General features: G+C 40.2%; 1 protein-coding gene and 1 pseudogene across 3 annotated transcripts in view; one reads left to right on the top strand and one right to left on the bottom strand.

Annotated features, from left to right (window-relative positions):
* The window catches only part of CBL (Cbl proto-oncogene), a 105,180-nt gene that overhangs the window by 20,662 nt on the left and 57,555 nt on the right, over positions 1–26,963 (bottom strand). For 2 of the 3 annotated variants that reach the window (XM_001165648.6, XM_016922146.4), the window contains exons 3-12: positions 18,049–18,195; positions 15,906–16,062; positions 14,975–15,096; positions 13,797–13,934; positions 12,090–12,177; positions 11,634–11,765; positions 11,218–11,421; positions 4,835–4,966; positions 4,369–4,746; positions 1,990–2,084 (exon numbers count right to left, since the gene is read on the bottom strand). In XM_001165648.6, coding sequence (XP_001165648.1) covers positions 1,990–2,084; positions 4,369–4,746; positions 4,835–4,966; positions 11,218–11,421; positions 11,634–11,765; positions 12,090–12,177; positions 13,797–13,934; positions 14,975–15,096; positions 15,906–16,062; positions 18,049–18,195 — 1,593 coding nt within the window. Of the gene's footprint in view, positions 1–1,989; positions 2,085–4,368; positions 4,747–4,834; positions 4,967–11,217; positions 11,422–11,633; positions 11,766–12,089; positions 12,178–13,796; positions 13,935–14,974; positions 15,097–15,905; positions 16,063–18,048; positions 18,196–21,258; positions 21,391–26,963 lie in introns of all 3 variants that reach the window. The other variant, XM_063783474.1, reaches the window with a different exon arrangement.
* LOC112204843 (U6 spliceosomal RNA) lies at positions 236–351 on the top strand (annotated as a pseudogene).

Here is a 26,963-nt window from a genome sequence, read left to right as displayed (position 1 = left end):
AACCTAGCCAGGCATGGTGGCGAATGCCTGGAGTCCCAGTTACTCAGGAGACTGAGGCGGGAGGATCTCTTGAGCCCAGTATGTTGAGGCTGCAGTGAGCTATGATTGAGCCTTTGCACTCCAACCTGGGCAACAGATCAAGACCCTATCTCTAAATAAATAAATGAAACAAACTCTAGTAAGTCAAGAGTGCATGATGGAATCTCTTGATAACTATTAAAGAATAGAAGGAGTTGTGCTCACTTCAGCAGCTCATACACTACAACTGGAACGATACAGAGATGATTACCATGATTATCATGGCCTCTACGCAAGGATGACACACAAATTCATCAAGCGTTCCATATTACAAAAAAAAAAAAAAAATAGAGGAGTGAAATGGTATAATACAGAGGTTATGCAAATACTAAAAGACAGGTGATGTAGCCACTTTCATATATGGCAAAGCAGACTTAAGGCAGGCAAGAAATAGAACTACAGAGTAAAAGAGGTATTTGATTGTAATAAAAACTTACTTAGTATCAAAAATTCTAAATTTCTATGTACCCCAATTACATAGGCTAAATATACAGATAACACAAATAAATATAACTAAAAGGAAAAGAAAAAAACCACAGTCATAGGTGGAGAATTTAACATTCTCCTCTCAGTTATCCAATAGCAGAGAAATTTTAAAAAAGATTCTAGGGAGATACAAGATTTAACACAATTAACAAACTTGACCTCATTAACTTATACAGAATGTTACAACCCAAAAACTGCAAAATACACATTCTTAGGAACTGAGGGTGATACAAATTACCAAATTTTACCATAAACTAGCTGACAGTATGGTTTCTGACCATATTGGAATAAAGCCAGCAGTAACAGAAGGATAACTAGAAAATTTTCAAATATATGAAAATCAGGCAACATATGAATAACTCATAAATTAAAGAAGAAATCACAAATAGAAAAAGTATGTATTTTGAACTTAATGAAAATATGACATATCAAAATGGGTGGAATACCGTAAAACATCTGTTTGTGTTCCCCCTAAAATCATCTGTTGAAGCCCTTATTCTCAGTGTGCGCATAGATTTTCATCAATAAACACAGTCAGGCTTCTGTATCCTTGGGTTCCCTGACTGCAACCAAGTTTGGCTCAAAAATACAGTATTCATTAGAGCCCACATACAGGGAGGGCCAACTTTTTATATATGTGGTTCCACAGGGCCAAGTGTGGGACCCGACCATGTGCGTTCTGGTATATGCTGGGGTCTTGGAACTAATCCCCTGCATGCATATATACTGAGGGGTGGCTGTATTTGGAGATGGGGCCTCTAAGGATGTAATTAAGGTTGGATGAAGTCATAAGAATAGGAGGACCCAGATCCAGTAGCATTGGTGTCCTTATAGGAAGAGACCCCAGAGAGCTTGTGCATGCTCTCTCTCTCTCTCTCTCTCTCTCTATCTGTGCAAACACTGAGGATGGCCATGTAAGGACATAGTGAGATGCAGGAAGAGAGCCCTCACCGGAAAGCCACCATGCAGGCACCCTGATCTCAGACTTCCAGCCTCCAGAACTCAGGGAAAATAAATTTCTGCTATTTAAACCACCCAATAGGTGGTATTTTGCCATGGCAGCCTGAGCAGATCAACACAGCGTCCATTTCATGAAGCTAGGAAAACAGCAAATTAAACTTAAAGAAAGCTGGAAGAATAAAGAGCGCAGAGCAATGAAACAGATGGCAGATATCCAAAATTACTTCCTTGAAAATATTAATAAAATTGACAGGCCCCAGCAAAACAGATCTAGGTACACATATGCAGAAAAAGGAAAAGAAGGAAATACTCTAAAACATAAAATATAATCATTTCTACATGGTGCAAACAGAGATTAATTTTTATTTTCTTTTTTACACTTTTCTGGGTTTTCTCAATTTTCTGCAAGTAAGCTTTTTACAAGTAACAACTCCACTGTACAAAATATAGCTTTAGCAGACTTACCTGGCAGCCAGAGAATAAATGGCATTGGCAGATGAGGAAGGTTTGATTTTGGGGTGGTCACACTCTGGACCTACTAATGGGCTGCTATTCATACTCTGGAAAGTAAAGAAAAGTGTTGAAAAACAACTTTCCTACCACAGCTGAGCCTCTGCTCTCATTGAACCTTTTCAAAATAACAATAACAGATACAAACCTAACTCTCAATGCCATGCCCAGGGGTTATCATATCTGACCAAACGCTTAGGGGCCTTAAGGCTCCAAAGAACCTTCAAATGTAAAGTTTAGGGAGGTGGAGATCTAGAAAGAGCCAGGGAAATGAACTTTTTGGTTTAATTCTAAAAAGATTTGAGTAAATTGGCTATCTACACAAATACCATTAGTATCTTCAATAATCTATATCCAAACGCAAAATGGTCATTCTATACTGATGCTGCCAGAAAGTCAAACCTAATCCACACTCACTAATTAGGCTATCCACCCCACAGGTACCACTCGAGTGTTACCCATTCTCTGCAACCAAGAGATGCCATTCACTTAGTGCCACAACACTTCTCAACTTCACTCTTCCCATTCTGCCTCCTTGGATTTCTGACTGCCTACTTGCTGATGCTTCCATCAACTGCTCATTTCAAATCCAACAGTCAGCCAGGTAAAAGTTTCGTTTTTACGCGCATGCGGTGCACATGTGGTACTTACCTTTTTTTCCACCCACTGACTGCTTTTCAAGCCTTAACAAGTCTTTATTTCATGCTCTCGAAAGGCTTCGACCTAATCATCTGGCTGCCCACTCTGCTCATAAACAATGATTCTCTCTCTCGCTCATTTAGTACTGGCTACATTAAACCCCTTTGTTATTCTTCAGTCTCTCCCAAACTCACTTGCTTTTTCCTTCATCCTGGAATAATCTCCCCTGGGATCAGCATGGCACATCCTCCTACTGCTACAGGTTTCTGCTCAGAATTGTACTCTATAACTTCACATACCTCCCACTCCTATGCCAGCTTTCTCTATACCCTTCTTTGGGCTATTTTTCTCCATAGCACTTGTGACTGTGAACATACTATGTTATTCAATTAACATGTTTATATTCCATCTTCCTCCCATTAAAATATAAACTTTGTGAGGGCAAGACTTTTTGTTGAGTGCATAAATGAACAAAACATCAAATATTCCTCTCCCACCTCTCAGTTCTGGACCCTTTCTTGCATATTTAGACAAAGGACCAATAACCTACCCCCTTCAAATGCTCTTCATTTCCTACCATATAAATTAAAATTCTTTTGGGAGAGGGTATTCAACTCTCTCTAATCTAGTGTCATGTTCCTTTCCAGTTCTTTCTCCTACTGACAAAATTTCTGCTCTACTTAAAATAACCTAATCATCATTCCACAATACACCTTAGGCATTTCTGTCATTGTGGCTGTTATCAATCTGAAAACCGTATCCACTTTCCAAAGAAATACTTCAGATTCAGATGCCACTCCTTCTATAAAGTCCTCATGATTGCCCTATCTGGGAATAACCTCTTATTTCTCTAAAACTTAAGTGTTTTCTAGTTAGATTACAAATGGCATTTATGAAAGGACATTTACTGCAATATTTACAAACTGCCTCATCTGGTCTGTGAATATACACATTTTTTTTTTGAGACAAAGTTTCACTCTTGTTGCCCAGGCTGGAGTGCAATCACCTGATCTCAGCTCACTGCAACCTCTGCCTCCGGGTTCAAGTGATTCTCCTGCCTCAGCCTCCTGAGTAGCTGGAATTACAGACACCCACCACCAGGCCCAGTTAATTTTTTGTATTTTTAGTAGAGACGGGGTTTCATCATGTTAGCCAGGGTGGTCTCAAACTCCTGACCTCAGGTGATCCACCCGCCTCGGCCTCCTAAAGTGCTGTGATTGCAGGTGTGAGCCACCACGCCCAGCCATATTTCTTGAGGGTAGGAATTATGTTATAGCATCTCTGAATTCCATATAAAACTTATCACAAAATTTCAACCCATAAACTTCTATCCACACATATTTCTTTTTCTTTCTTCTTTTTTTTCAAGACAGGGTCTTACTCTATTGCCTAGGCTGGAGTGCAGTGGTGCAATCATGGCTCACTGAAAGCTTGGCCTCCTGGGCCCAAGCAATATTCCCACCTCAGCCTCCCGAGTAGCTGGAATTACAGGCAAGTGCCACCACGCCCAGCTAATTTTTGTAATTTTTGTAGAGACAGGGTTTCACTATGTCCCCCAGGCTGGTCTCGAAATCCTCGGCTCAAGCGATCCACCCACCTTGGCCTCCCAGATTGCTGGGATTACAGACATGAGCCACTGTGCCTGGCCCACACATATTTCTTAACAGGTTAGATAGTTTCAAAATTAAGACTCACCATGGAGGTATCCAGACTGAACGTGCTTCCAAGCCTAGGCACATCTGGTCTGGGCTCCATTTGTGAGGGCAATGAAAATGGAAGTGAGTGCCGGTTGGTTAATTCTCTTCCTGTCCAGGGATCACTGGAACTTGGGGCAGATACTGGTACTTTGGGGATTGGCCGGGGCAGCCATGAGTCTCCAAGGCGGCTAGAGGGGACAGGGGGCAGTTTGTCTCTGGAGGGACAGTCGCCTGGTGTACAAGGCAAGGGGCGTCTTTGAGGTCGGGATTCTGCTCCAACAGAATATGGCCGGTCTGGAGGCGGTGGTGGTGGAAGATCTCGAAGTGTGGGAGGTACTGGCAATGGTTTGTCTTTATGAAGGGAGCCAGAAGCAGCCTGTGGAAGCAGGGTGAAAGCAAATCAATAAAAACCCACTAGTACACAGCAAAGAATCCAAAAACTGCAGTAATGGAAAATGCTTTACCTTAGAAGCAGTTCCAAGAGCAGAAGCACTTGAGGGAACACATACTCGCTGCGGCAGAAGGTCAAGTCGTGGTGGCACCGGGGGAAGGGAAGCTTGTGGGGCCATGGAGAATGGAGAAGGCGGCCGTTCCACCTAGGGTACATAAAAAATTTAACAGATTACTTTCGTTTGGGGAAATGGCATCTTTCAACTCTCCTAAAGCTGTGGATGGCAAATACCAAGGGAACACTTAAACTACAAATGGGCCAGACCTAGGTTTGAGGTCGCACACACCCTCTTAAAAAACTTCCAGAGACTCTAGCACTTCCTGAATAATTTTTGTGTCACCATAAGAGGGCACTCTCAATCACAGAAACACCATACCCATGGCAAGCTACAGGTAATCTATCTAGGAAGGACAGGGCTACAAAAAGTTTCCTAGCTTACAACTTTAAAAATTACTACAGTTTTCTACCCCCTCATCTTTGGAGAAAGAAAAAAATCTTTTCAAGATTAAAAATAGGAATCCATATAAAAAGTAAGGGGCAGGCCATGCACAGTGGCCCACACCTGTAATACTAACATTTTGGGAGGCAGGAGTTCGAGACCAGTATGGGCAACATAATGAGACCCCCATCTCTACAAAAAATAAAATAAAAAATTAGCTGGGCCATGGTGGCACACAGCTATTTGGGACGCTAAAGCAGGAAGACTGCTTGAGCCTAGGAGTTTGAGACTGCAGTGAACCATAATCTGGCCACCGTACTCCAGCCTGGGCAACAGAGCAAGAGCCTGTCTCGACAAAAAAAAAAAAAAAAAAAAAAGGATGGCGGTGGGGCGGGGGGTGCAGATATTAACCTCTCAACAAAGTACCTGGGAAAACAATGTTTAAGGGACATAATAAAGAAAGAGATCGATGACGGTGAATTCTCTATGGGTTATTAAGGTAAGAAAGAAGATGAGAGTCGGTACAGTGGCTCACACCTGTAATCCTGCATTTTGGGAGGCAGGAGGATTGCCTGAGGCCAGGAGTTCAAGATCAGCCTTGTCAACATAGTGAGATCCCTCTAAAAAATTTTTTTTAACTAAAAATTTTTTAAGGTGAATTTGTAAAGAAAAATGATCAAGAATATCACTAAAAAGCATCTTGAGTCCTTCCAAAGAAATAAATTATTTCAATTCAAGAATTAAGGCCAGGCGTGGTGGCTCACGCCTGTAATCCCAGCACTTTGGGAGGCTGAGGCGGGTGGATCACAAGGTCAGGAGATCGAGACCATCTTGGCTAACACGGTGAAACCCCGTCTCTACTAAAAATACAAAAAATTAGCCAGGCGCGGTGGCGGGCGCCTGTAGTCCCAGCTATTCAGGAGGCTGAGGCAGGAGAATGGCATGAACCTGGGAGGCGGAGCTTGCAGTGAGCCGAGATAGCGCCACTGCACTCCAGCCTGGGCAAAAGAGCAAGACTCCGTCTCAAAAAAAAAGAAAGAATTAAAAAGGATTAATATTTTCTGTCAATTTGAGCTCTAAAAAATGAGGTACCAAATTAGAAGAAAGAACACATATATAACCTTTTCCATTTCCCTGCCTATAGCAGGCTTAGGAATAGCTGATAAGCTTGTCAAAGTAAGCTGTCAAGAGATACACAGTAATTCATTAAAAAAAAAATGCTACTCTGCATTTAAATTCCCCAACAGCAAAGCAACACTGACAGAAAAACAGCCATATTTAGTCATGTTATTAGTGCTGGGTGGTGGATGACAGAAAAGCTCTCATCTTTAACTCTTTGCTTTATCCACATGCTTAAGATAACGGGTTCCCAATTAGCTGACAATGCAGCATGAGCAGCTAAACAGCTCAATGACAAAAGTCAAAGTTACTAGTCAAGCCTCCACTCACTTCATCATAATTATTTTGTCAGTAGCTATATCCTGCTGATTTTTCCCTAAAAGATTCTCATACCTGTATATTTCATTTCATTCTACTTACCAACCCCAGACCTTATTTATTTATGGGAGACGGGGTCTTGCTCTGTAGCCCAGGCTGGACTGCAGCGGCACAAACATGGTGCACTGCAGCCTTGACCTCCTGGGCTCAAGCCATCCTCCTGCCTCAGCCTCTCAAGTAGCTGGGACAAGCTGTGCGCCACCACATACGGCTTTTTTTTGGGGGGGGGGCGGGGGGAAGGCACAGGTAGACGGGATCTTGTCATGTTGCCCAGGGTGGACTCAAACCTCTGGGCTAAAGTGATCCTCCTTGCACTTGGCCTCCCAAAGGGCTGGCATTACAGGCGTGAGCCACCGCGGGTGGCCGTGATTTATTAAAACAACCTAGTGAACTTCCCAACTTGTAGTTTATCTCACCACATCCTTCTGCTTACCACTATCAGCTTAGCCATTCTTAAACACTCACCAACTCAAAAACCACCAGTAACTCCCAATTTGCCCTGTTACAAAATCTTACCCTCCTGCCCAGCTTTCACAAGTCTTTCTAATCTGGTCTCTGCAACCAAAGAAAGGTATTTCCCACAACTCCCTAACAAACATCAACGCTGCTCTATTCAGGCTCATCTCCTCAGTGTTTCCTGCACATTCTAATGATTATTTCGACTTCCGTATCATTCTTTAAATCCTTTCCCCATTCTGGAAGGCCCTCTCTGCCGATCATCAATCCTTCTCTCGTTCCTTAGGCACAGAGGGTTGAACTAATCATATTTTTAAATTCATGTCTCAACATCATAATGGATCCTTGCAATAGTCTTTTTTTTTTTTTTTTTGAGATGGAGTCTCACTCTTGTTGCACAGGCTGGAGTGCAATAGTGCGATCTCAGCTCGCTGCAACCTCTGCCTCCCAGGTTCAAGCCATTCTCTGGCCTCAGCCTCCCAAGTAACTGGGATTATAGGCATGCGCCACCATGCCTGGCTAATTTTCGTATTTTTAGTAGAGACAGGGTTTCACCACACTGGCCAGGCTGGTATGGAACTTCTGATCTCAGGTGATCTGCCCGCTTCGGCCTCCCGAAGTGCTGGAATTACACGCGTGAGCCACCGCATCCGGCCGCAATATTCTTTTATCATAGCATATAAGGCTCCAGAAAAGGTGGAACCTTTATAAATTTATAAATGGAAAATAAGTGATCAGAGAAATACGAACATTTCCAAGACTTCAAGACTTAAAGGACATAAATATCCAAATAGAAAGGGTTTATTACATACCTAGCTCAATGAAAGAAAGGAAACCCACAACAAACAAACCAAAAATACCCTTACAATTTTCATCAAATCAAGGATGAGGAAAATATCTTAAAAGCTTCTGTTGGGCCAGGTGCAGTGGCTCACACCTGTAATCCCAGCACTTTGGGAGGCCGAGGCAGGCGGATCACAAGGTCAGGAGATCAAGACCATCCTGGCTAACATGGTGAAACCCTGTTTCTACTAAAAATACAAAAAAAAAATTAGCCGGGCGTGGTGGCAGGCACCTGTAGTCCCAGCTACTCAGGAGGCTGAGGCAGGAGAATGGTGTGAACCCGGGAGGCAGAGGTTGCAGTGAGCCGAGATTGCGCCACTGCACTCCAGCCTGGGTGACAGAGCGACTCCGTCTCAAAAAAAAAAAAAAAAAAAAAAAAAAAGAGGCTTTTGGTGACAGAGGGAAAGGAAGCACTGAAAAGCAAAAATACATTAGAAGCTAGAAGTCAGTGAAGCCTTAACAATTTAGAGCAGAATATTTATTAATCTAGAATTCTGTAACTAGTCAATTCACGTTTGAGGGTTGAATAAAGGCATTTTAAGATACCAAAGATCTCAAGAAGTTTCTCTCTCACCCTTTCACAGAAAGCTACTTTAAGGACATAAACAAAGAAGTAAAGCAAAAAAGAGGAAAACATGGGAACCAAGGTACTCCAACAGAGGAGAGGCAATGAAGTCCCATGAGGATGGCGAGGGGACACCTCAGGGTGACAAGTAGTGTGGCACAGGAATAACTGGAGCAGACTGGAGCGGAACACAGATGACTCCTATTTCCTACAAAGCAGTACACGGTATCACATACTACTATACTAACAGATTTTATTTCATAGAAACTATATTGAGAGGATGTTTGAGAGTATGGTATGATTTGGTAGTGACAGGTACAAACTAAAAACTAAGAAAATAAAAATAATTATACCAGGAAAAGCAGCAAGTTGTATAAGAAAGCAAAAGTAATTATTGTATAGTATGTTACTTGGCACAGTAAGGAGTGAAATCATGTAAACATTAGTACTAAGCCAAATTCAAGTAACTGTAGTGGGAGGATATGGAGGGAGATATGAGACCTAAACCCTCTCCCACAACATCTGAGGTGAAGAGATCAAGAATCCAGAAAAAGCAGTATAAGCACATGGTTAAGAAACACAGAGGTAGTAAACAGTTTCAAGAATTAAAACTCTGAACGAGGGGACAGAGAGGTGCTGGAGGGGGCAGAGGCAGGGAACCAATGTTTTTGTAAGTTTTTTTAGCAATTCTTTTAAACCTTAAAAAAAAATCCATGTGCATTCACCAACTGTAAGTAGATTCAGTATATTAAAAACAAATCAAAATAAAACAACAAACAACATCTACCAGGATGTGAAGAAACAGACATTCTCATTCTTTTCCATACCTTCAAGAGTGATTTCAAGACCAAAAAAGGGGGATAAACTTTAATAACTAACCAAAAGTTAAATATTTTCACTCAAATTATTTTACTCATACAAAATATATAATGAACTATAAAGTACAAGGAATAAAACATCCATATACTTACCTACCATCCAGCTAAAAAACAAAATACCATTATCACTGTGATATTCCCATAAGCCCCTCTGTTAATTATAACCTCCCGCCTATCACAGTTGAAATACACACTCCCTTATGCAGCAATCCCACTGCTAGCCTAGACAGACTTGTAAAAGCAGGCCCATATACATAAGCCTGCAAACAATATCAATGTTCATTAAAAGGAACACAAAATAAATTATGGAATGGCCAAATGACAAAATACATGAGGCTGGTTTTTTTTCTGTTTACATTTCTACAGATGGCTAGGGAAAGTGTGTTCCTTTACTTCTTTCCTCTAAACTCCTATCCGACTTATAGTGTACCCAACAATTTGGAACAATGTTCACTGTCTGCCTTGTGTTGAAGTGTTTCACCTGCACATATGTCCTTTTCCTAAATAAAACGATTAGCTCCTTGAAAGCCTTGTCTTAGACTTCTTATCCCATATGGCACTCAACCATCTAGCACAACAAACACTTTGAAAAAGTAATAAGTATTAATTGTAAAAAATTCAAATATTCCGCAGAATTTAAGTGCTCTGAATTCCTATCCTCAGAAACAACAGTGATTAGTTTGGTATGTAGTCATCCAGTTTTTCTACGTATATGCTTAAAAATTTTTTTTTACAGAAGTAAGTCACACTACACATTGTATACAATTACTATTTATTTATGAGACAGGGTCTCGCTCTGTCACCCAACCTAGAGTGCAGTGGTACAATCACAACTCACTCCCGCCTTGAATTCCTGGGATCAAGCAATCCTCCTGTCTCAGTCTCCAGACTAGTTAGAACTACAGGCGTACACCATCATGCCCAGCTATTTTTTTTTTTAGGTGGGGGGGCATGGGGGCAGTGGTGGTAAAGATACGGTCTTGCTATGTCGAATTGCTGGGCTCAACTGATCCTCCAGCCTTGGCCTCCAGAGTAGTTAGAACTACAGGTGCACAACACCATACCCAGCTTTTTTTTGTTTTGGAGTCGGGGGTAGAGATAGGGTCTCACTATATTGCCAAGGCTGGCCTCAAACTGGGCTCAACTGATCCTCCAGCCTCAACCTCCCAAAGTACTGGGATTATAGGCATGAGCTATAGGCATGCCCAGCCCCAACCTTCTAATGCCAAGACTCCATTAAAATAAAAAAAAAAAAGGGAACAGAACTTATTCTAGTTGCATTAGCAAAAGAGGGTCCAGTTCTTTTATTTTTCCCTCATATTCTCCACCAACAGATATGAATAAAGTCTTAGTCCTAAAAAATACAGACAGTAAGAACATGGGCCTTAAGCTGGAATGCCTGGTCATAGATGCAGCTCACAGATGCTTCAACCTACTAGCTGTGTGATCTTCGGCAAATTCCTTAACCTCTTTGTGCCTCAGTTTCTTCATCTGTTAAATAAGGATAATAGTAGTATGTACTCATAGGGCTGTAGTAAAGATTATATGAGTAAAAAACAAGTAAAGTGCTTAACACAATATGTGTCATATAGTAAATGCTCAATAAATATTAGCTATTAATACTACCTATCATTGTAGTTTGGATATCGTTAAGTGTTTTACGGCTTTAGAACACAACTCACAATGGATTTTGCCAGTCTCCTAAACTGCCATCTTACCTTGGCACCAGCCAATTCCTTCATCATGAAGAGAGTATCATCAGCTCGTTCATCATCATCATCATCGTAATTTGGGGAGGGAGCTCCCTCTGCTCCTTGCCTCAACAGGCTGCCACTCCCTCTAGGATCAAACGGATCTACCACGATGGGTTCAGTACCTTTAATTTCACATCGGCAGAAAGGACAGCCCTGACCTTCTGATTCCTGCAGAAGAAGCAAAAGATAGTAACAGATGCATCTGAAAATACTTAAAATATTAATCTACTAGAAAATACATTTCCTAGAGATTAAAAAAAAGTAAAAGTTTAAACCTAACCCCAAAAGCCAGGCCACCCCTTATATCAGTAAAGGCTATATAATACCGAATTTTCCAAGGTGATTACATAGCTGAAAAAAGTCGCTGTTTAGATCCGTACCTGCCAGGATGTAAGACAGGATGTGCACATGAGGTGTCCACAGGGCTCAATCTTTACATCCTTATCATTTTCAGCACATATTTTACATAGTTGGAATGTGGAGCCCATCTCACAGTATAATTCATATTGTTCCTTTGATTAAAAAAAATTAAAAGACTATTAGTTGAATAAATAACTGCAATTATAAATGTTAACAGAAAAAGTGAAGACTTGTTTCCTATACAAATTTTGCTTATATAAAAATGTCACAACAGTGGTTTATTTTCTATTAAACCAGAAAGCATCTAGTCTGGGTCCTATTTTAAGCTCCAGGGTTTAAAGTGAAACCACATGCACACAAATACACTAATCTAGTCGATGGGTTCCAATGAATTCAATTATGCTGTCAGTTCTATAAAGAATATACTAATAAAGCTTGTGTCCAGTGATATGGTTATAATGTGAAACAAAACTCACCTGGGTCACTTTGATATGGTCTTGGGGAGTTGGTTCACATAAGCCAGTCAGATCAGGATTCTGATTTCGTCCATCAGGAAACAAATAGCTGTAAAGAGTAATCAACCCTGGGTTTTATTGAAGCCAATTTACCAGTGCTTGCTAATATAGACAAATGGAATCTGGGAGTTTCTCCATTCTAAAAGGGCAACGTGGTTTAAGTATAAAGATAAATCTTACTTTAAAAAAAATACTTCCAAAAAATAATACTTCAAAAAAATAAAAAACACAGAACAGTTTAAAGATATTCTCCAAAAACTATTATTCCTTCTCCAGGTAACAATGCCATAGGCTCTATCTTTTAATCAAGGGGTTGGTTAGCAAAGCTTTTCTGTAAAGGGCCAGATAGAAAATCATTTAGGATTTGTAGGCCACATTTAGTCTGTGTCACATATTCTTCTCTGATTGTTTTTTTCAAAACGACTCTTAGGAAAAGCTATCTTGGCTCCCTGGGAGAACAAACAGGTGGCCCATGGGTCACAGTTTACCAACCCATTTTTAATCAATGGATGGCCACCAGATGGAAATTCTTTGTGTGTGTGTGTGTGTGTGTGTGTGTGTGTGTGACAGATTCTTATTTTTTTTTGAGGTTGCAGTGAGTGATCTTGGCTCACTGAAACCTCCGCCTCCCGGATTCAAGTGATTCTCCTGCCTCAGCCTCCCAAGTAGCTGGGATTACAGGCACCCACCACCACGTCCGGCTAACTTTTTGTACTTTTAGTACAGACAGGGTTTTGCCATGTTGGCCAGGCTGGTCTTGAACTCCTGACCTCAGGTGATCCACCCGTCTCAGCCTCCCAAAGTGCTGGGATCACAGGTGTGAACCACTGCACCCGGCTTAACTTCTTAGTTTAAACTGCATTTGCTTTTGATCAAAGAAGGTTTACAGGTTTAAGAAAATGAGAGACACCAATTTAAAAGCAATGTAACAATATGCAAATTAAGCTACTGAGATCATCTACCAGGGAGATCCACAGTTTCTAGCATCAAACTGTTCTGACATTTGGGGCAGCACTCCTTTCAGTCCCAATGCTATTGTAAGTAAAAGATAATGTATAATATAAAATGTATTTTCCTAATCACTTCAAAACATAAGCTAGTTTTCTGCCATCTGGTCAACTGTTAGTATTTTTAAGTGTTTACCAACTGATAATTAATTTGAATTCTCAAAGGAATAGCAATTCTGGAATAAATAAGGACTTAGTTATAAAGAGCAGCATAGGTTACAGTAGCCCAAGGCCTGAAGAAATGCTGCTGAACAAAAGCGAAGTGAGGATGAAAGCAGATGAAGGCCACTGAGGCCTATGGCCATTAGGAACATTGAATCACTTGAATGCCGGCTAGTTAAATAACTGGTCAAATTTCCCGCTAATTGGTATATTTTAAAACCTAACACAGGCTTGAAAATAAGTTAACATTTGGAAAAAAGAAAGATAAAATTTATTTATGGTAATAACTGAAGTGGTAGAGAATAATTTCACTCATGGAATCCCTAAAAAAGAAAAACAAAAGTCTTCCAGGACCTGAAGGTCAAATCAATATCATCTGTTAATATTTTCCTCAATCTTAGTCTGCAGTTTAAGAAACCTGGAATAAAGTCATTAATGATGAGGTTGGACAGCCCCTAAGTTCCTAGACTCTAACAGATGGTATGCAGTAGGTACTCACAAGCCTTCCCTGAAGCCATCAATCAGTGCTTGGAAGAGAGGTTTATTGTGAGGGATTGTCTGGAGAATGTTCCCATCAGCAGTAACATACCCAATAGCCCACTGACCCAGACGAGTACAGCTCAGCCGGAAGATATAACTATGAACAGACATAAACAGAAGTTTTAGTAGATTATGCTGGTATTAGGGTGGAAGGCAAGGCAAGATACAGACAAAAATCAAAAGAACCGTCAAGAATAACAATAACTTTCTTTCTTTTTTTTTTTTTTTTAAGATGGAGTCTGGCTCTGTCACCCAGGCTAGAGTGCAGTGGCACAATCTCAGCTCACTGCAGCCTCCACCTCCTGGGTTCAAATGATTCTCCTGCCTCAGCCTCCTGAGTAGCTGGGACTACAGTATGTGCCACCACACCTGGCTAGTTTTTGTATTTTTAGTAGAGATGGGGTTTCGCCATGTTGGCCAGGCCAGTCTTAAACTTCTGATCTCAAGTATCTGCCCACCTTGGCCTCCCAAAGTGCTGGGATTACAGGCGTGAGCCACCACACCCAGCCAAGAATAACTACTTCTGAGCTTCAAGTCAGTGACAAGAAAAAAGAAAGAAAATATTTTTAAAAAGAGAGTAACTTCTTCCATGACTCCACACCAGAAGCAAAAGACACATAAACTCTATTCTTTTTTTGTTTTTGTTGTTTTTGAGATGGGGTTTCGCTCTTGTTGCCCAGGCTAGAGTGCAATGACATGATCTCGGCTCACTGCAACCTCCACCTCCCAGGTTCAAGTGATTCTCCTGCCTCAGCCTCCTGAGTAGCTGGGATTACAGGCACCCGCACCACACCTGGATAATTTTTGTATTTTTAGTAGAGACAGGGTTTTACCACTTTGGCCAGGCTGGTCTCAAACTCCTGACCTCGTGATCTGCCCGCCTCGGCCTCCCAAAGTGCTGGGATGACAGGGGTGAGCCACTGTGCCCGGCCATAAACTCAATGCTTAAGTGGCCTGAAAACATTTATCAAATTATAGGATCTGAATTAAGTCAATATGTCTGATAAACAGGTATCAATCCTATTGCAGAATCTTGGCTATTGCGAAACTAATAAAGGTCATGTTTCTTCTATACTAGCAGAAGTCTCAAGATAACGAAATTCAGAAGAATAAATCTCTTTGCGTCATTGCACTGACCTGCCAGGTTTGTGAATGAATTTCTGGAGCCGAGCTTTCACTTCGTCATACGTCAAAAAAGCCATGTAGCCAGGATGAGTTACAGCGAGGCTGTTCCAATTCCTGAGCAAAGAGGACCAGGGCTAAAGAAACGAGATCAATCACAGACTATTCAGGTCAGATGTACAACCAACTCAGAGGGCAATGAGAAAAAAAAAAAAAAAACCAACTCTCAATTCATTGTCAGAAATTTTTAATTATACCATCACTCGGAGAGAAGACACACGTGTTCAGGAGATTAAAAACTCTGAAAAGCTACGAAGAAAAGAATATATGCTTATAGGGGGAAACTTAACGATACAAAATGAAAATTCTAGAATTTGTAAAGCAGCTCTAATTAACAGTAGTGGGGTTGAACAACAACAAACTGAAAACCAGGATAGGGCCTATAGGTGCAACTAATAAGTTCCAAATAAATGTGTATGCAAATTGGCACAGACTACACCAGAGAAAGCGTTATTTTTAGAGAAAAAGAAAGGAGTTGTTTTTGAAGCATCTAAACATCTCAATATTAACAGTCAATTTCAATAAAACAGGAGAAACAGTTGCAAACATACATAAATATCCAATATCAGAAAACTAATATATCCATATTCTGGCCATTCTACAAACATTAAAATGATACAAAAGAAGAATATTCAATAACAAGGAAAGATGTGAGGAGAAGAAAGCAGTTGGTATAGCTGTCATTTTCACTATATATACACACACACACATACATATATTTTTAATATGAGATAGTTTTAATCTTTTTTTTGGCATAGTTCCTAAAATGAATTAAAATACTTTCATACAGACAAAAACCCCAAATGTTATTTAAAAAAAAAAAAAAAAAGCTTTCTCTTCAGCAAAGTAGCAGTAACCAGTTTAGTCAACTTTTTTAGTATCCTACCTGAAAGAGTCGGGTAAAGATGTCAAATTCAAAAACCGAAATATAATCATTGCAGGTCAGATCAATAGTGGATTTCAGAGCCATGGCCTCCAGCCCAGAACTGATGGGATGCACTTCATGTAGAGCCTGTCGAAAGCTCTTCCAAGGGACTATCGTCCTGGGGTGGGGGTGGAGAGGAGGCATAAAGTGAAATAACAGAGATAATTCCAGGCATCGCCATAATCAAGGAAAGGAAGGAGAGCCACATTAAGCTCTCAATACCAATTTCAATTCTCGTAATTCAAAATACAGGTCAACTTCTTTAAGAAAAGAAAGAAGGGGACCAGGAGCCATGGTGCATGCCTTTGGGAGGCCCAGCACTTTGAGAGGCCAAAGTGGGCAGATTGCTTGAGCCCAGACTGGGCAATATGGTGAAACTTTGTCTCTACAAAAACAAATAAACAAAATTAGCCAGACTAATTAGTTCCAGCTACTCTGGAGGATGAGGTGGGAAAATCACTTGAACTTTGGAGGCAGAGGTTGCAAGTGAGATCGTGCCACTGCACTACAGCCTGGGCAACAGAGTGAAACCTTGCTGCAAAAAAAGAAAAGAAAAATAAAAAATAATTTACAAATAAAGACCAGGTCTTGTAATGTCATCCAGGGTAGTAGTCTCAAACTTCTGGCCTCAAGAAATCCTCCTGCCTTGGCCACCTAAAGTGCTGGGACTACAGGAGTGAGCCACTGTGCCTGGCCAAAAATGAAGGCCTTTAAAGAGAAACTTGGGCCTAGCACAGTGGCTCACGCTTGTAATCCTAGTACTTTGAGAGGCCAGGGGGAAAGATTATTTGAGGCCAGGACCTCAAGACCAGCCTGGGTAACACAGCAAAATCCTGTCTCTGCAAATTAGCTGGGCCTGGCAGCACACACGTGTAGTCCCAGCTACTTGGGAGAACTGCTTGAATCCAAGAGTTTGAGGCTGCGATGAGCTATGATTGATTGTATCACTGCACACCAGACTAGGCAAGAGAGTGACATCCTGTCTCAAAAAAAAAAAAAAAAGTAACACGACAAAACCCAGGATATTTATATTTATACTTAAAAATACAAGCTTGACGCATAAATCAACCTATATAATATATAGAGAGACAATACAGCAAAACGGAAAAGGTAAGCCACAGACTGGGAGAAGATATTTGTAATGTAAGTAACTAACAAAGAACTAGTAACCTATAATAAGAGAAAGATAAACCACTCAATAAGAAAATGGGTAAATCAGAAATAGGAACAGGCAAGTAAGAATAAGAATCTTGACTGGTCATAAAGGTGAGAAGAAGCTCAATCTCCCTTCTCATCAGGGAATATAAAGCAAAATATTACACCAATTCACATCGCCAGCGTTAGCCACATTGTGGGGCTACCGTAAAATATGAACTGGTACACCATTTTGGAAAGAAATTGGACAATACTTAGCAAAGCGAAAGATGTAAAACCCCAAGACTTAGCAATTCCACTCCTACATATGTAAATAAAGACAATTTCTTGCATATGAAGACAACTTAGATATTGCTCACTGCTGATAGCAAATAATGTGAAATGTACATGTCCATTAAGAGCAGAATGGGGCTGGGCATGGTGGCTCACGCCTGTAATCCCAGCACTTTGGGATGCCGAAGCAGGTGGATCACGAGGGTCAGAAGTCGAGACCATCCTGGCTGACATGGTGAAACCCTGTCTCTATTAAAAATGCAAAAAATTAGCCGGGCGTGGTGGCAGGCACCTATAGTCCCAGCGACTCAGGAGGCTGAGGCAGGAGAATGGCATGAACCCAGGAGGCAGAGCTTGCAGTAAGTGGAGATCGCACCACTGCACTCCAGCCTGGGCAACAGAGCAAGACTCCGTCTCAAAAAAAAACCCACAATGGATGGGAAGAGAAAGGGAAGAGTATTCAAAGAGCATGGGTTTCAATTTAATCTGCAAAACTATTTTTTAAAAACAATGAACAGAGCAAAAACTTAATATTTAACCAAAGCCAGGAAATACATACACATATATTACTTTTCTCAGAGTTCCCAAATTTTAAATATTTCATTAGTAAAAAAGTAAAGAAAAAACTCGTAAGCTTTAGTTTTTCATAGTTCAAATTCATTATTCTGAGACTTACTTTTCCCCAAAAGCTTTTCTCCAAAATTCCGCAGCATCTGCTTTAGTAATCCGAAATGTGTCTCCCTGAAAGAGTCCACTTGGAAAGATTCCTTTTAGTTCTGCCAGCATGTGGCTGAAGATGAGGGACAGTTTGGTTAGGTTTCGCCTACAAATGATCAGAATGCAATAATTAAACACATAAAATTATTTTTATTTTAAATGCACCAAATTCACCATACAAGATGTATAATTAACATGAATATTAAAATACATTTAGAAAGAACCTCTTCAAATATTCTTTCTGGCCAGTATTATTCAAGGATATAAAAAAGTAGAGAAGAGAAAAGAAACGCGCTGTTGAGGATGTTACATATTCAGTGATCTTGTTCTTTATTTAAAGAAGGGTTTTAGAAACTTTTTGCTGTAAGATCATATGAAAGATACAAATACAATGAAGAAATACTGTTGCATTCACTGCCTCCACTTGTATCTCCTCCATTCAAATAGATATTATGAAGTAAACAAGAGAAAAAATTTAGTCATATATCTTAAAGCCTTTAATCTTGAATTAATAAAGCTTAATAGCTAAGCATGAACATGGACAAATTTACTTTTTTAGGATGACCGGTAAGAGAATTCAACAAATAAGTGTAAGAACTTATGCACTGCTATAATCACTCTATCACAAAAGAAAAAATGTTAGGAAACCAATGTATTATTTCCTGCTTTGCAGGTGTATTTATCAAGTATATTTATCATCATAGAACATATCTAAATAAAAGATAAATAAGTCTTAATAAAAAGAATTTTTAAGTATCCAGACCTAATAAATGCTTTCTTTCACTAAACCAGACCTTAAAGAGATAAATTTTACCCAAACTCCTCTTCCTTTACCAAAAATGAGATGCTAACATCCAAACCACACAAAAATTTCTACGTAAGTGCATATGCTACTGTTAACAATTACTTAATTTTGTTCTCACAACCTGTTTAATGGATATGGTTATAAAGATATCACACAGGCCGAGAGCGGTGCCTCACGCCTGTAATCCCAGCACTATAGGACGCCAAAGTGGGCGATCACTTGCAGTCAGGAGTTCAAGACCAGCCTGGCCAATGTGGCGAAACCCTGTCTCTACTAAAAAATATAAAAATTAGCTGAGCATGGTGGTGTGCACCTGTAACCTCAGCTACTTGGGAGGGCTGAGGCAGGAGAATCCCTTGAACCCAGGAGGCAGAGGTTGCAGTGAGATGAGTTTGTGTCACTGCACTCCAGCCTGGGCAACAGAGCGAAACTCCACCTCAAAAAAAAAAAAAAAAAAAAAGATGTCACACAGTACCATTTAACATACCAGATGTAGTCTCTACTTTTCCATGTGTCCTTTGATCAGATTACCTTTGTTCTCTTTAATGCTATTGCCACAGAAACAGGATACAGATGATATAGATACTATTACACTAAACAAGCTACTGAATACGTGTCTATTTTCCTTTGACCCAATAATTTGTATTTATGTATTCAAAAGTTTATTCTTGTCATATAAATGTACTTTATTTATTTATTTATTTTGAGACGGAGTCTCACTCTGTCGCCTGGGCTGGAGTGCAGTGGCGCAATCTCGGCTCACTGCAAGCTCCACCTCCCGGGTTCACGCCATTCTCCTGCCTCTGCCTCCCAAGTAGCTGGGACTACAGGCGCCCGCCACCATGCCCAGCTAATTTTTTTGTTATTTTTAGCAGAGATGGGGTTTCACCGTGTTAGCCAGGATGGTCATCTCCTGACCTCGTGATCTGCCCGCCTCAGCCTCCCAAAGTGCTGGGATTACAAGCGTGAGCCACCGCGCCCGGCATAAATGTACTATAAAATTTCAAGTCAAATCGTGATCCATTACTGACTGCCTAACAATCCTCTATTAGGAACAGATTTTTCTTTTTTAATGCTATACTGGAAGGTCACTATCAGTGCTATCTTTGTCTTTCGTGGATAAAATGCAGCACCAAATTATCCAAGTCTTTATATCCATGACTTGTTCGAAAAATGCTATTGAAATCTTTTTTTGGCCCGGTGCAGTGGTTCACGCCTGTAATCCCAAAATTTTGGGAGGTCGAGGCGGATGCATCACTTGAGGTCAGGAGTTTGAGACTAGCCTGGCCATTTCTACTAAAAATACAAAAATTAGGTGGGCATGGTGGTGCATGCCTTTAATCCCAGCTACTGAAGAGGCTGAGGCAGAGGTTGCAGTGAGCTGAGATTGCACCACTGCACTCCAGCCTGGACGACAGAGTGAGACTCGGTCCAAAAAAAAAAAGAAAAGCACTTATCCAATCTTTAAAGTCCATTAACTGTTTTTTTCCTAGCACCTTGAGATCCTTTGATTATTGTTTAATAGAATTTCTACCATGTACCAAAGAGAAAATAGACAAGATCAAGAATATATCACAAATGGAATATGAAATAGGTAACGTGAAAGAAACCCTACAAAGCACAAGTTAATCCCAATGTATTTACTTTCCAGTGTTCCGCAGGACCCTAGACTGCACAATCAGCAGCCTGTGGCTCAGACATCTACATCTACATAACATTCTGTCAAGTAGTAGTCCCTAAACTAGATTATTGAGAACCTACTATGTGTGTGAAGAACTACGCTAAACAGTATAGCAGGATAATGAATGAGATGATAGAAAAAATACGTGTCACACTTCTGAGGTTATACCAGAGCGCTTTCTGAAGCAAACAGGTTTGAATTTTACTTTTTCCTGAACACGATCTTGCCTTGGGTTTTGCAGTGTTGTCTTCTCTTGGTTCTCCTACTTCCTTTTGTTCTTTCTTGGCTTTTCTCCCCCATCGTCTTAAGCGGTATTTCCCAAGAATCTGCTCTCTGCTATTTTCAGTTCTTTCTCCGTGTACTCTCTCCTGTTCCTTTGCAATCTCAGGGCTTTAAAAACTACTTAGCAAACAATGCCCAAATCTTAGGCCTTGGTAGTTTTTCCAACTATCTACTCTACCACATTTCCTCCACTCGAATGCTAGCACCTCAAAGCAACATGTTCAGAATTAAACTAATCTTTCTTAAATCTGCTCTTTCTTCATGTACTTTACTTCTGTATTTAATGACAACACCATCTTACTTCCCACAAGTTCAAAACCTGAAGAATCTTAGCTTCTTTCATTTACCTTGTTCTCCATATCTGATTAGTCAATTTGTTGCCAACCTGTGGTCATTCCTACCTTCGATTTATGTGGTATTGGCCTAATGCAAACTCCTTGGTGATAATTAAAATTAAAATTAAAATTAAAATTCCAGTCTTGGTCTTCAGTGTCTCTTTCTATGCAGATCCAATTCTTATGACATTTAACTGCCTTTTGAAGAAGGGAAAAAATAAACAATCAATTTTCACAGCCAATGGGATAAAATCCAAACTCAGCTTGGATTTTAAGGCTTTCTATTGACCTGGATCTAACCTATCTTTCTAACTAACTTCTTAGTTCTTCACTAGTATGTTCTAGCCAAACCAAGTACTTCACCTCTTCTTACACCTGCCTCTCTTCTTTGTTTCTCGGCCTTTGCCTGTTTCTCTGGTCTGAAATAAGACCCAGTTTAAATGTCATTTCTTTAGGAGCCAGCTAGACATAATAAAATGCTCAACAACCCCAGTGTTTTCTCTGCAGTTCTCTTACATCATCTGAACCCATTTTGACTATAGCTATTTGTGTACACAATGGCTAAATCTATTTCTGACTTGTATTTATATCCCTCTGGGCCAAGCGAATGGCAGAAATTTCTAATGATCAATATACCTTCAGAAAACATTTGAGTGCCTACTATGTGCTAGGCTCGGGGTGAATATGGCAATGAACAAAATAAAATTCTTGCTTTTATGACATGTACATTCCCACAAGAGTGTTATCAGATGGTAGGAGAAAAGTGCTGTGAGGAAGAATAACACAGAGTATGAGAAGCCATGCAGGATTGCTGTTTAGGGAGGGTAGTCTCAGAGACCTTATCGAGTGTTGCTTTTTAAGCTGAGTCTGAAGTGAATACAGGGAGTGGGTCTTGGAATAACTGGACCATGCTGCTTATCTTTGGCTCTTAAAATAATTTTCTACCGAAAATCTACCGGGTACCTAGCACTATGTTGGATCAAAGATAAAATACGCATACCAAAATAACAGGACACAGAAAGCATTTTTATTTTGTGAAGTAAGCCACACACACAAAAAGTTATTGACCACAAAGATGTAATGGCACCAGGTACCTAAGAGCAGTTCAAAGTGCTGACTGAAACAGTTACGGGAAGTCAATTTAAGACATTTTCCTACTCCAGAATGCATCCCTCCAAAAAGCCTGCTTACATTTCTTAAAACCACCAGAGATATCCACTGTAAGCATCATACTTCTTAAAAGGAAATAATGAATTTACAAAAGTCCATGGGTCAGAGCATTTTGTAACCAATCTGAAGCTTATGGTTCAGTGTCTACAGTATATGGGGCAGAATTTAATCAGCAGAATCTGTCTTAACATGTAAAAAGAATGAGGTATGATACAGACATTTGAGTTTACATGGTAAGCAATACCTGAAAAAATTCTGTCAGCAGTTACCTTAACTCACACAGTAAGTTCTAACGATTCTCCAAAGATCCACAAAGGAACACAACTGTTCAACTTTTTGTAAATACCCTGAAGACAGAACTTTCCTTCCTTCAGTTCCAACAGCAGCGAGCAGTACTGGCTTTTCTCTAACCCAGTAACACAGAGCTGAGGAAGGAGGTCATTCGCCTTCCACTCTAACCTTCGCCTTCAGCTCTAACCATCCAAATCTACGGAACTACAAATTCTACTCTACAGCTTCCATCTTCCTCTTCTCTTTTCCTCTCACAACTTCCTCATAATCAAATGCTGATTCTGTATGCAGTATCTTTTTTTTTTAATTCAAGACTGGTGTCATTTCTTTTCTCTCTACCTCAGGGCCTACCTTCAAAGCCAACGTACCTTTGTGCCTCAGGCCCAAAGCAATGTTATGCATTTTCCTGTGTACAACTTCACATAATAAAGAACTAAGATTTACATATCACCAATACACAAGTATATTAAAAATTAAATGAGCAACTATAGCTATTGTTTTAGCTTCAAAAGTAAAAATATAAATACAACTTCATAGGAATCACAATCACCATCTTAAGCAAGACAGGAGTTGAAAAGTGGCCTTTATATGAATGATGACGTAAACAGAAAAATCTCTGAAACTATTTTGACCAGTACAGTCACTACTATATAGAATACTGAAAAAGTTATCTTGTAACTCTTGCTCATAAGGTACTTTGAAGAGAAAGAGGAAACAGGAAACCAAATACAGTATGAGGAGATAAATTAACTCCTTCTATTAAAGATGCATTTATTAACATTTAAGACAAGGAAACTGCAGCCTCGACCTCCCAGACTCAAGCGATCCTCTCACCTCAGCCTCCTGAATAGCTGGACCAGAGGCCACTATGCCTGGCTAATTTTTCTTTCTTTTTTTTTTTTTTTGAGATGGAGTCTCGCTCTGTCGCCCAGGCTGGTATGCAGTGTCACGTCTTGGCTCACTGCACCCTCTCTCCCGGGTTCAAGCAATTCTCCTGTCTCAGCCTCCCAAGTAGCTGGGACTACAGGCACACACCACCACGCCCGGTTAATTTTGTATTTTTAGTAGAGACGGAGTTTCTCCATGTTGGTCAGGCTGGTCTCGAACTTCCAACCTTAGGTGATCCACCCACCTGGACCTCCCAAAGTGTTGGGATTACAGGCGTGAGCCACTGCGCCCGGCCTAATTTTTGTATTTTTAGTAGAGACAGGGTTTCACTATATTGGTCAGGCTGGTCTCGAACTCCTGATCTCAGGTGATCCACCCACCTTGGCTTCCCAAAGTGCTGGGATTACAGGTGTGAGCTACCGTGCCCAGCCACTTTTTCTATTTTGTGTGTGATGGGGGTCTCACTATATTGCCCAGGCTGGTCTCCAACTCCTGGGCTCCTCACACCTTAGCAGAAATAATTTTTTAACGCATATTTTCTGTCTGCAGATAATTTAAATGAATTTATGTCTTAGGGAATTTAAATGAACAGTTAACTGTATAAACCCTATACAGGGCCAGAAAAAGTAATCTACTAAACTAGTATTATCTATTCTAAAACAGAGATTTGCCAAATCTCAGACTATTAGAATTATTTTACTTGAACATTATTGTTCTGAAGAATTAACACAGAAATATTAAAGATCATCTCACCTACTTCAAAAGTCTCTTAAAAATGGTTTAAAGACTCAAAAAAGTTTATATGATATTTAAAAAGAGAGGGAAACAAAACTTTCATTTTAAAAACAGTAATTTAGGCTGGGCGCAGCAGCTCACACTTGTAATCCTAGCTCTTTGAGAGGCTGAGGCCGGCAGATTGCTTGAACTCAGGAGTTTGAGACCAGCCTGGGCAATATAGTGAGACCCCCCATCTATACAAAAAATACAAAAAAATTAGCCAGGTATGGTGGTGCACAGCTGTAGTCCCAGCTACTAGGGTTGCTGAGGTGGGATGATAGCTTGAACCTGGCAAGTGGAGGTTGCAGTGAGCAAAGATCGTACCACGGCACTCCAGCCTAGGCGACGAAGCAAGACTGTCTTAAAAAAATAATAATAATGAAAAACAAAGAAAAGTAATTTAGCTAATTGCAGATTGGTATATGGTGGTTATAAAATTCTTTCAACTCTTCTGTAGGACTGAAAAATTTCCTTATAGGTTGGGCATGGTGGCTTATGCCTGTAATCCCAGCACTTATGGGAGGCCAAGACAGGCAGATCGCTTGAGCTCACAAGTTCGACACCAGCCTGGGCAACATGGTGAAAGTCCGTCTCTACAAAAAATACAAAAATCAGCTGGGCATGGTGGCATGGACCTCTAGTCTCAGCTACTAGGGATGCTGAGGTGGGAGGATGGCTTGAGCCCTGGAGGTGGAGGTACAGTCAGCAGAGATCATGCCGCTGCATTCCAGCCTGGGCAAACAGAGACAGACCCTGTCTCAAAAAAAGAAAAGAAAAGAGAAGAGAAGAGAAGAAAAGAGAAAAGAAAAGAAAAGAAAAGAAAAGAAAGATCATAATAAAAGACTGGAGGTCAGGCATAGGGACTCACACCTGTAATCCCAGCTCTTTGGGAGGCCAAGATGGGAGGATGGCTGAAGGCCAGGAGTTTCGTACCAGCCTGGGCAACATAGCAAGACTGTCTCTAAAAACAAACCAAAAAATCCACTGAAGAAAACCCCCAATAATTTACAGGTAAGTGTATTTTAACAATATTTGTAAATCAAATGATCCTATCGTTCCCAAGAGGAAAATTCCAAGATGATTTAATACTTTTAATACAATGATTAACAAAAAAGCTGTAAAACATTATACAATACCATTACAGGGTTGCAAAATATTCCCAAAATAAGGTTACAATTTTTTGCCATTCAGTGATGGTATAGGCTTAAGACTCATATAGATGATGATAATTATACTGCTGAAGGGTAACATGATCACTGCTTTTAAGTATTTCATTTACTGGTACTATTTCAGTGATAACTGCTGCTTTTCCTATCAGATAAACTCCAGAAACCTTATATCCAAACACTAGTGTCATCTAAAGAATGCTGAGTGAGAACATACTGAGATGACATTTATAACTCAATAGCAGCATCCTCTGCTCACAGTAATCAGCTTTAAAAATAGATACAACGGAACTGCTTTCCACAAAGCCTCACAGGAAGTCAATGAAGTACTGTTTAACTCTTATCATCGACTTAAGCTGTTAAAAAACAAAACAAAACAAAACAAAACGAAAACCATCACCTACAAAAGGAGTTCTCAGCCAATACATCTAAAAATAGCAGTGGCCCTTTTTATTAAACACATATTAAGTGTATTTGATACTACATACTCATGGTCCTGCTTTTGAAATTCCCAAGTTACACATTAACAGATTCCTACTAATCATCCAGAGCATTTCAAGCTAACTGTTTCACTGAATTCTAAAGCTAAAGGGGACACATCTAACTCACCAAGTAAATGGGAAGGCAGCAACCCACGAGAGCCTCCAACACTCCCCTCATATTTCTATCAAATTAATCCTAAAACAGACTCAATCTCCTTACTCCCCCTACATGAAAATCTTTAATGACTTCTCAATTACCACTTAAAAAGTTCAAACTGCTGACCTGATACATGAAAGCACTCACAATGTAGTCCTAATTCACCTTTCTAAACAATACCAGTCAATGTTCCACCAAACACTCTACGCTTTCCAGGCTCTGTGCCTGTGGTATTGGTACTGCATCAACAATATATGCTTCTTTCCATCTCTAGCAGTTAACACTAAGAGTTTACTAGGGATTAGATGCTTTACTAAGCTAAATAAAGTGTATTTAATTCTCATAATGCTTTGAAATAGGAATTACTAACCGTATCTTACAAATGAGAAACAAAGACTTAGTGACATTAAATAATTTGCCCAAGGTCACAAAGCTAGTAAGGGGCAGCGTAGGTCTATGAAATTCAAGAGCCAGGGCTCTTTGGTTATGACACATTTCCTTTCCAATGACTATGGTTACTAAATCCTGCCCATTCTTCAAAGTTCTCAAACACTGCCTCCTTGGGGAGGACTCTCCAGTCTATATTTAACGTCTACTCTCAGCTTCTGAACCCCCTACAGCAACTTGCTCATAGTTTTTCACAGGTTCCATCACGTTCTGCTTCATATTAATTGTCTTATTCCCCAATCTGGAAGACAACTCCTTAAGGGCAGAGGCAGGGAAAGTATCTCTTACACACTTTATCCCCTGCAACCCTGGTCACACTGGGCACATAACAGGCATTCAATACATTTGTAGAACTGAACTGGAAAATATTACCTACTTTTGACAAATTTTTAA

The sequence above is a fragment of the Pan troglodytes genome, chromosome 9, assembly GCF_028858775.2.
Source record: "Pan troglodytes isolate AG18354 chromosome 9, NHGRI_mPanTro3-v2.0_pri, whole genome shotgun sequence".
Classification (NCBI taxonomy): Eukaryota; Metazoa; Chordata; class Mammalia; order Primates; family Hominidae; genus Pan; species Pan troglodytes.
Note: the sequence above shows the minus strand (reverse complement) of the source record. Positions and strands in the feature narration are given on the sequence as shown.